Here is a 10,507-nt window from a genome sequence, read left to right on the forward strand (position 1 = left end):
TCTCCCGCTCTCTTCCTCTCTCACTCACCCGCTCTCTCCCTCTCTCAATCGATCTTCTATTTCCACCTATTTCCCCCTCTTTTCGTATTCTATTTGCTTTCGCTCCTATTTTTTGGCCCATCCTCGCGCTTAATGCGGTTAAACGCCGCGAGGCGGAAGATTGGAAAAGAAGTGCAGAGGAGAGGGGAGAGGGGGAATGGGCGAGATGGGCGGTTAGGGCTTGTACGGCCAAGATAGGGCTGCGTTAGGTCAGGCGTGGCTTGGCTTGGCTTGGAGTGACATGGCGTGTTGTAGCGAGGCGAGGAGAAGTGGTCACCATCGCCTGACGCCTGACCCGAACCCGGTTGACAGTGACCCATCGCGTGGTCGGGAGGGAGGAGGGGGCTTACGGACGCGGTGTCCCCCGACCGTGATCTTGAAGAGAGACGGGGGGAAGGGGGGGGGGGTTCTGACTTCAGAACAAAACTGTATGTGTCAGTGTGTGTAAGAGAGACGGAGGGAGAAAAGAGAGACGGAGGGAGAAAGAGTTTTCGCACACGAAACATTTATGACACACAATTGACGTTTTCACCGTCATTTCAAACAATCCTGGTCTTGGTCTCTGCCATGACAAAACACAGAAGGAAAACGCCAGCTATTTGTAGTAGATTGGGAGCGGTAGAGGAGAGTGCTGAGTCCCGAATAATAGGACAGGGGGGGGGGAATCCTCCTGTGAATATTGTTGCAGCATGCCACACAAAATGTCTTATTCCATGAAATTCCATTGAATAATTTGATTGTTTTGATTCGCAAGATTTACAGAAAGTCACTTTTCACTCACAAATTTCTTTGCTAATGTTAGCATCATTTTTAAACCACATTTCCTCGAATTAAAGAAGAAGAACCCATTTTTTGAGTGTACTGTGTGCGTCCCCCTGCCCGGGGTCCTCCTCCTGGAGTGGCCCGCGCGGACTCCGGACTCTGCGGGGAGTCGCCCGGCGCGTGACCGTACGGCGTCGCCAGCCTCGTGCTCGTCCCGCCGGCGGCGGCCGCGCAGGACAGCCTGGTCATCCCCATTCAAGGAGGACAAGCCTTTTGTGGGCGGATCTGGGTCTGCAGGCGCCCGCGGCACGGCCGGGGCTCATCATCGGCACGGCCGGCGGGTACCGGGCGGGCAGGCTCCACGGCGGAACACTACAGCGAGGAGGAGGAGGGGAGGAGAGCTGGCACCGACTGCTGTATACGGCCAAGCTGAAGATGGACCCACCACGCGTGTGTGTGTGTAGCCGGTGGAAAAGTTACGGCGGGACTCCGGGGGATCGTATCAGATCCGAAAAGCCACGCCGCGCGGCGTTAACTAACTGCGAATGCCGAAGCCAAATGAGCCGCGCGCAGCCCGGGCGCAGCCCCCGCGGCGAGGTCGCCGTTGGTCGCCGTGCGCCCCGCGCCCCGCCACCCCTACGGCTGCTCACTGTCAGCCCCGCGCAACGCTATCAGCTCCCGGTCGCGGCGAATAATTGGCTGTCACACCGGCGGGCTCCGCGGGCTCGTCAAGAGGCAGGAACACGACGAAACCGCGACGGAGACCGGCGATCCGGCCCGAACGGGAAGCTCATCGTCGAGCTCTGATCGCTTATTGATTAACACTACCGGGGAATCAGACACCACATCTTTGTAAAAATACGACGACTGATACACCGTCGAAATGTGTCTACTTCTTGGCTCGCGTACTTTCCTCGCGTACTTTCCTCGCGTAAGCTTGGAGTATTTGAAGAGACCGTGTGGCCGGTGCCGGCGGCCCATTACCGCCGTGTTGTCCAGCTATCGAGTGTTTGGGTGTTTGCCAACATGAGCGCGGCCCGCGGCGCTCGGCCTGGGCGGGGGCGTCGCGTGGAGCCGGAGGCGGGCGCCCGCAGCTTTAGTGACATAGTCATGAGGAGTCGTAAATGAGGAGGCTGAGCTTTTTTGTTTACTCGGGTCTTCCAATTTCGTTCCACAGATAGGGAACGCGATGGTAATACGCAGTGTTGTTGTTTGTTTCTCTCTCTCTCTCCCTCCCTCCCTCTCTCTTCCCGCGATGCGCAGCTGAGTGATGAAGGAAGGAAAAAGAATATAGTGGGGAGGGGTATGGGGGTATAGACAATACTAAGCGACAGTGACGCACGCCTTGCGGTTCATATTGTCGCGAAATAAGATAGCGCTATGGATGCGCAAAACTTCTTATCGACTAATGGAAAACCAACAATTCGTGTAGATGGGCGTGTACAGATGACACGAAAGGTTAAGGTGGCGCTGATCACCCCCCCCCCCCCCCTTCCGTTTCCAAACATCCTGACAGGTGTCTCGTACGATTATGCATTATCTGCGTGATGGCAGGTGTCTCTATAAGATTCGAGGTTCAAGGTCCACGGGCGGGTGATGGAACCAGAGGGAACCCAGGTGGTGCCGCTGTGTTGTGAGGTGTCAGCGTTGCCTCCGGATGAGGTTCCGACGTTTGCAGATAATTATGGCAAAAAAGAGGCGTTTTGCAGCCCGCGAAAGCAGAGCCAGGCCACGCAACAGCTACAAGAGCACTTGGGAAAAAATATGTATCATATGAAGGAGTATCCTCTTTAGGTGATAAATATATTCTCCTAAACACGGGACGAGAAGAATGCCTTAAATAGTCTATTGTTTCAAGCATTTTCATCTTCAATTTGAATGAAATATCCCCGCACGAAGAGAAAAAAACTTATTTTCAGTACATTTTTAGAGCACCAATAATAGCAGCATGCAGTCCATTAGGATCGGCAGCGACATTTACTTGTCTCCCGCACACTCTGCTTTGCCCGTCAGTGGTACCTAGTAGTACCCAGTGCAGCTAGGCACAAAGAAGTCCTCTGTCTGAACTCTGTGCAGTCCCGGGCGCAGCACCGATCGCGGAGCCCCCAACCACGGGACAGACGTATGCATAGCATGCGCGCCAGGAGACTTTTATCAGTCGGATTGGTATCAACAACGAAACAAAAGAAAAAGTTATGGGCGAGTGTTTCTCTGCCACTTGCGTCATACGGTGCAACCCCTCAATAATTCGTTTATATAATGTGAGCACCCAAAATCTTTCCCTTCACCTATGGGATCATCCAGAAAGTACGTCCGTCATGCGCCGTTACGAAACTGCCAAGTTCAGCCTCTGCATGCTATCGGAGCGCCTGATGGGTAGGCAATATCTTGCCTGCACTGCATGCGTGTCCTGCGGCGCGGCCTACCCTAAGTCACGCAGGCGCCGAGCACCACTTTTTTGCCGAAAGAATTTGAGAAAAGCGAGCGTACTTTCTGATCGATCTCTCGTGCAAAGTGTAAAGAATTGCGCGGCATCATCGCTTGCACCGCACCCCCACCCCAAAAATTAGCTGTCTCAGTCTGAGCCTTCCCCGAAAAAGTCTACATTATTGCAACGCTCAAATCATGAACAAACACTGTTTGTTTTTTCATTGCGTCTTCAGAATGAAAAACAAATAAAAACACCTTGGTACGCTTCACTGTTTTCATAGGCAATTGCGGTGTTCATCCGGTCGTCATTTCAGCTGAGAGACATTTAGCCGCATTTAGCTGTCATAATTTTCCGATTATAGTACAGTGTGCAGAACTCGAACCAAAAGTGGCCCATCAAAAAAGTACGGCTATTGAGCCTGTGCATTCATTTGAATATACGTCATTCCAAAGAAAGTACCTCTTTTTTAAAAATTGTTAACCCTTCTCTCGCGGAATAAGAGTTGAAAAGCTGAGTCATGCTTGCAATTAACTGGGATTTAGAGGTTACTGGTTATGCTTAAAACGTACGCAAACAACATAAGGGTTTAGTCTGTATGTTGTGTGTAAATTCGCTTCGTTTTCCTCCAAACGTCTTGCACACTACCCCTCACAAGAGTGTGCAAGACGTCAATGGCCCACGCGCCCTTTGGGACCCAAATGTTCTACTTAATATTTCGGTTGCCCACCATCGCGAGCCCCGCGCTTGGCGACATTGGGAGGCACGCCGCTGAACGACAGTGTACGGGACTCGCCTTTGTTTGCATGTTTTTCGTCTCGCGTGCCCATCAGGCTGCTGCTGGTGGTAATACAATTACGACAACGACAGCGTACTGTAAGTCATGGGTGTCCAGAACTGTTCTATAACTTAATTTTAACAGCTGTTGGTTGGACACCTTGAGGTGGTGAGACCCTTGGGCAATGTGTTGTACAGGTTACTAAGTGTCCCGTGGTAGACAGTATACGGCTCTTCCCTATACATACAACAATATGTACATGTTATTGTCAACAAAAAGTTGTTCATCAAGTCGCACAGATTCTAGACAGGGTCGTGCAATTTAAGTTGACTTAAGTCGCACAGTTGCTTGACTATCTACATTTAAAATGTAGGGTTCGGATCGGTTCGGGAGGTCAGTGTATCCTTCGACTGCCCTTTGATGCCGTCGATCGTACCCGAACCCTCGACAGAAGGGTCCGGTCCACTCTCGCTCCCGAAGTCACCCCTGGGCTGGGAGTCAGAATCTATACGTCAATACTTCAGTATGTTAGAATCGAATAGTTATATTTTATCAGCGTATAATTTGGTTTAATTATTAACGTGACGTTGAGGTCTGAATAGTAACATCTACATACTTATGCACGCTGTCTTAATGAAAGTAAAACGGCCTCACTAAATGAATCCGTTGATGCCCAATAACTCTAAATTTGTGTCAAAACTCCTCAAAGCACGTTGTGAAATGTGGGTGGTATTAGTCAGTTTTACGATAATGTCAGAAGACGTACGTGATTGATATTTTGATATCAACGTCAGAATAAAGACATCTTACTTCTGATGTGTAGTCATTACATAACACTGATTTGAACGCCACACATCCGCAAATGGCTTCCGAAATCAACTCTATGATATAATGGTTACAATTCCGACTCCCGGGCTAGGGTCGCACGGAAAAAAGAACTTCTTTGCTGGTTGTCACGACCAGACACTTGTACGAAGAGAACCAAGCTGGAGTTTGTTCTCTTCGTACAAGTGTCCGGTCGTGGCGAACAACCCTTGGTTCTGGGTATCGGATTCTCATTCTCGATTCCAGCTATCGAATTTAGCCTACCAAACATAACTGATCCTCACAACAAAGTTTTTTTTTGTTTTTTTTTTCGTGTGCGCTCCGCTCTCCTAATTGTGTGGCTCACCTCCGACGGACGGCGGGGTCAGGGGTCACGGGCTCGGTCACGAGAGGAGCCATGTCGTGAGGGGTACGTTCGCCCCTGCCTGCGCGTGCCGGCCGGCATGACGCACGCGACGACGTGCCGCCGTCGGGGACAAAATCACTTTGCCTACTAATTCGTACTGTCTGTACTAATGACGTAGGGACGCTTACTAAAGCGTACAAACGTGTACCAAAACGTATCACCGCAATAACGCCAAAACTGCACTCACAACAAGGCCGTAATGGCGCGGAACACCTGGCTACATCCAATATAGAATTAGTCGTGTGCAGGCTTAGCGCAGCGGGGTAAGCCTTTCCACTGTTGAATGTGCTTTTCTTCGCAAAAGCGTTCCCCATGCAGGCATATTGGTGGCGCTGAACGCCCCCCCCCCCTCCCGGTACGCCCACAACTCCTCAAGCGTAAAAAATCTTGCGAGAGAATCGCACGTCAGCGTTGAGGCTCTGCTCCATGTTAGAAGAGAGGTGGCTTCTTGGTGAAATTCTCGCGAGGCTGGAGTATCGACATAGAGATAGGTGTTCCCACGAAGCACGTTTTCCTAGGCGACGCCAATGACCGAGCGCCTGCCACGCGCAGGGTAGGCCAGCCCGCCGAACAGCCGTGTGGAGACGGCGGCCAGCCGTAGGCCCGCCTGGAGCGAGTGAAGCACGGTACGGTAGCACCTCCCCCGACCGTGCTGATTTAACCACGTACATGCCATTCCATTTCGGGTTGTCAAACTCATATTATTTCAACAATAAAAAAAGAAAATCACCCAAAATTGCCAAACGATTGGGTGAATGCGACTGGACGAAAATAAAAGCTTTTTGGCTGGAAGGGCACTTTCACAGCGTAAAGCCTAAGGTTGAAAACAGTACCGTAAATGGCTTGCTATCCTGATAATGAACGCATTAACTACAGGAAGAAGGGGGGGGGGGCTTTGCCTTCTGGTAGAGACAGTCGTAGTGAATACCCCAGTGTGGAGCGGGCTGCATCTGCACCTGCCTAGTGGGCAACATTTACACACGCGTGCTGAGAAGTTGCCTAGTAGGTAGGCGCTCCACACAGGTGTATTCGTGGGAATTTTTGCCTAACATATACTGCAAAACAGCAAGTCTTTGGGACTGTCTAAAAATATACACTTAAAGGCACTTGTGCTAAATCTATTGCCGTGGCTGGATCTGCCTGCATTACACTCGAGCTTGGGTGTCTTCACGGCCAAGGACACAGCGCTCACGCCACGCCGCGCCGCTCCGAGTGGTGGGGCGGGCGGGAGTGGACTTTCACTCTCCGCGGGTGGGGCTTGGGCCCGCCGGGCCGTTACCGACTGCGGTTGCATTGTGAGCGGGATGGGTGCGGCTTAGCTCTCAAGCCGGTCCGTTGGTCTAGGGGTATGATTCTCGCTTAGGGTGCGAGAGGTCCCGGGTTCAAATCCCGGACGGACCCAGCTTTTGTGCCACGAAAACATGGCGGATTGTGAAATGAAATATGCCGGCGTACTTCTGCTACACATCGGTCTTTCGGCAAGTGTGCACATTTTTAGACAGTCCCCTAGACTGTCTAAACACTGTGAAAAAAGTAGGTAGGTTTACAGGAAAATTTTCCTTGACGCAAGTTGTAAAATTACAATTTGTAAGCGTAAAAATACATGCAGTATGTATCGACTTCAAATCCCTTGGCGAGTAAAAAGTGTGCTGCCGTAAATTTACAACTTAAATTATAATTCGAGTTTACAAAAATTTTGTAAATATCCGACGATGTTTTTCACTGTGAAACGTGCCCCTTCTTTGACATTTCTTACAAGTCTGTTTTCCTCAAGTCAAGCTTGTAAACTTGACCACCATCTATCCCACCACCAATGGGTAAGTATAACGTTAATGGCAAAATTTTGAAAACAGATTTAGTCTAAAAGAGTGAGCCGTGGTGAACCACTCATCCCTCCATAACCAACCATATGTCCTGTTGTGTTGGTCGCGCTGCACTATCGGTCCAGGCGAATACTAGAGTTTGAGATCCCCAGGTGGTCCCCCGATTGCGACATAGCAGCGACGGCTTCGTCACGCCGGTGAGCCTCTCCCCCCCGCGCCCGCGCCGCTCACCGGCCGAATGGGTGGCCCACCTCACCGGCGCCCACAGCGGTACCGCGCCGCCTACGCCGCGCGGTTAGGCCACCCAATAGGCCGCCCATCCGGGCCGCGAGCAAGCGTGCCGGGTGCAACTGTGAATACGCAGCAGTGTTGCGGGTTTGCCTACTCTTTACACCCCTAATGTAAGGAGCCATGGCCCCTGCGGCCACATTGGGTCTGCAATCCCGCAACACTGCTGCGTATTCACAGTTGCACCCGACAACTCCCGCAACACCCGCAACACCCGGTACGTATGCGGGCGCTGCGGGGACGCGGGGGCTCGAGGACGTGAGGGCGCGCGCGTGGACGCGAGGACGGGAGGGCAGCGAGGGCGTATAGCAGCAGCAGGTTGACCGGTCAGAGAAATGAATATCAAAGTGGATTGGATGGGAAAATAAGAGGGGGCAAGGGGGGAAGGGGTCAATGATGGCCAGGGAGGGGAGTGTTGCCCGTCACCCTGAGGGGGGCGGCCATACTGTAAACAGCACGGGGTAGTTTCCGCTAATTAGCGACCGGCGCAGCCGCGGGGAGCGGAGCGCGGCGCAGCGAGAGGCTGCGAGCGGACCTCGAGGGATTTATTATTGCTTGAACTGCGATGAACTTTCCCTTTGCCATAACAGTGCGGTGAACTTTGCAGCCAAAGCTTTTCGCCAAAACTCGCTCAGGTCGCCTAAAAGTAAGTCATGTTGTAACGGAAAAACGTGATCTTCCGTCATCCCAAATTAATCGTTGTGGGAAGAGAAACACAATTATTCCGTACAGTTCATATAGTAACATTGTAAAATCAAAACGAGAAAAATGTTTAGGTTTAGAAACAGATGCAGGGGTTATAAATTTTAGCATGAATTTTTCACTTGTGGACTTTACAAAGAAATTCATCAAATCACTATGCATTCATCATACTCCTGACTACAATACTTTGACTTCAATGTGTAAATAAAGTTATATAAGCCTGTTTTCCCCTGGGGGTGCTGGGCGAGGGAGGGTGGAGGTGACGAGTCGGGTCAGGGTGGAATGATTGACTCGTGAGATCGGCAGATCTCACGCGTGTTTGTGTGGAGTGGAGTGGAACCTTTGTATAACACGCGACAGAGAATTACCGTGGAAGCAATGCCGTGGGTATCGAGAAAAAATGTAGACATGCAGACGGACGGACGGACGGACGGAAAGACAGACGGAAAGACAGACAGACAGACAGACAGACAGACAGACAGACACTGCCAATGAGAGAATATTTTCAAAAGTGTCGAGGGTGTACAGTACAGGGTGGGGTGGAAAAATGGGGTGGTGAATAGGGGAGTAAAGAGAGAAAGCAAGAAAATAACAGAGAGAAACCTATGCTTGGTGCTTGACTTGTTTTTGAGCTGTTGAAGCCACAGAGGGCGGGGCGGAGCCGTACGGACGGGGCGTGCCGGACAGACGCTCGGGAGACACGGGCAGCCGGCCGGTCCGATTGCCGTACAACGGACGGAGCCGTACCGCGGCCAACATTTTCGTGATCGAATAGACGGGACCGTCGCGCCCGTCGTTGGCCGCCGAAGTGGCGCGCGCGTACCTCTCCCTCTCCCTCCCCTCCCTCTCCCTCCCTCTCTCTCCCCGGGCCCCCGGACGCCCTCCTGCTTGCCCCTGGCCCTGGCCCTGCGGGCCCTCCAGCTGCTGCGCCCCTCCCCTCCCTCCCCCGGCCGCGCGGTACGGAGCTTATAAGTACAGGCGGGCCCGGCCCGGCGGCGGAGCGCTTCGCCGTGCTTCGCTTTTGCTGAGTGCAGCGCCCAGCCAGCACTGCTGGACAGAACGGCAACGGCACCGCTCACAGGCACAACTGCTCCGGCCGGTGACAGCTCGCGACAGCCGTGTGCGACAGCCAGCCCTCCCGCCCCGCCCGCCCGCGAGCTGAGCGCGCGGCGACGGTGAACGCGTCGCCCCCTGCGCCCACGCACTACCGGGGCCCAGCAGGGCTCGCAACCCCCGCGGCTCGCGCCAGGATAGCGACACCTCAACCACCGCCCACGTCACCAGGTAAACGTCAACCGTGGGTTTACTCATGCGTGGGGATTTCTTTATTTGCCTCTATCGGAGAGGTGCAACGACTTCCGGGGGTCGCTCGCTGCGTGCGTGTGCAGTATATAGTAGTTAGCCGGTGGTCAGAGGACAGTGTCTGTTTACCGTCCGTGGTCCCAACGTATTCTTCCAGGTAAGACCTCAAAGAATATCACCCAGGAACGCGTGTTCCACCCCTGATCTCGCAAGGCACACGCTTTTTGGGTGTACGACACTTAACCTAGCACCAAGCTAGCTTTAATGCCCATACAATTAAAAGTTGAATCGGCGCCAAAAGTTAAATGGACACTCTGTTAACCGGTAAAAGTTGAGTTTAAATGTTAAGGCGTAAAGCTGTGCATGTTTCAAAGTTCAAAATATTCTGAAGCCTACGCTGTGGATAGTTTTCTGGAAATGTTCGTGCTAAGTTAAAGCCAAGTTTCATTTTAAAAATGCACGATTTCGTACTCATAAATGCACAAACAAATGGTTTCGAATCAACGCAGAAATGTGTGCACAAAGTTCGTTTGTTTGACTGTGTACAAATAAAACACACAAATCCAGTCAGTGTAGGCGAGCAGTGTTCTTGTGCTCGTGCTCGGCTTCAATCTTTTTCTGGGAAGGTGACTAGCCCTGGTCCCGGTAGAGCACATGCAAGTGTGCGGATGGGTTTGCCTATCGCCTGTCCCAATATGGTGGATCATGGCCCCGGGCGAATTAGGCAACGTGCCTACACGAGTGCTTTGCGGGGTTGCCTACCCAGCCGGCCACTCACCGAGTACCATAACAAGCTTTTAAAATTGCAACTGCTACAATGGACTCTCGCTAACTGTCGCCGCTACAGTCGCTCCTCCGGTTGGCGATGCACATTGTGCACGGTGTAATGCACATTGCACAAAACTATGATACCTTAAAGGATCAACCAATAAGAGATGATCACCTCAAATACAAGCAGCAATGAATGTAATGTTGTACTTTTTCCGCGATAATCATCACAGCATCGTGCAATATTTCTGTACCGCAAAAAAAAAGTGCCGTCAGGACCACACTCTGATTTACAGTGCACCCGGTACCCACCGGTACGCCAAAATTATATCGCGACCAATCGCGACGATCCTTCTAGAAGGGGCAATAAGCTGGAGAGGGTTACG

The 10,507-nt window shown here is 52.0% G+C and overlaps 2 protein-coding genes and 1 non-coding gene across 3 annotated transcripts in view; 2 read left to right on the top strand and 1 right to left on the bottom strand.

Moving 5' to 3' along the window:
• The first annotated feature begins 6,567 nt into the window (after window positions 1–6,567).
• Trnap-agg (transfer RNA proline (anticodon AGG)) lies at window positions 6,568–6,639 on the top strand. Its single transcript has one exon. It is a non-coding gene; the product is annotated as a tRNA-Pro (tRNA).
• Window positions 6,640–9,048: 2,409 nt separating this feature from the next.
• Window positions 9,049–10,507, top strand: part of LOC113208404 (acyl-CoA Delta-9 desaturase-like) — a 25,180-nt gene continuing 23,721 nt past the window's right edge. The window contains exon 1 of the mRNA XM_026425364.2: window positions 9,049–9,335. The gene's annotated coding sequence lies outside the window, so the exon portion shown is untranslated. The remainder of the gene's footprint in view (window positions 9,336–10,507) is intronic.
• Window positions 9,593–10,507, bottom strand: part of LOC127749130 (dedicator of cytokinesis protein 7-like) — a 6,806-nt gene continuing 5,891 nt past the window's right edge. Inside the window, exon 4 of the mRNA XM_052265976.1 lies at window positions 9,593–9,667. Within this exon, the coding sequence (XP_052121936.1) occupies window positions 9,593–9,667 (75 nt within the window). The remainder of the gene's footprint in view (window positions 9,668–10,507) is intronic.

This window comes from Frankliniella occidentalis, unplaced genomic scaffold (genome assembly GCF_000697945.3).
Source record: "Frankliniella occidentalis isolate FOCC.00 unplaced genomic scaffold, Focc_3.1 Scaffold33, whole genome shotgun sequence".
In the NCBI taxonomy this organism is placed as follows: Eukaryota; Metazoa; Arthropoda; class Insecta; order Thysanoptera; family Thripidae; genus Frankliniella; species Frankliniella occidentalis.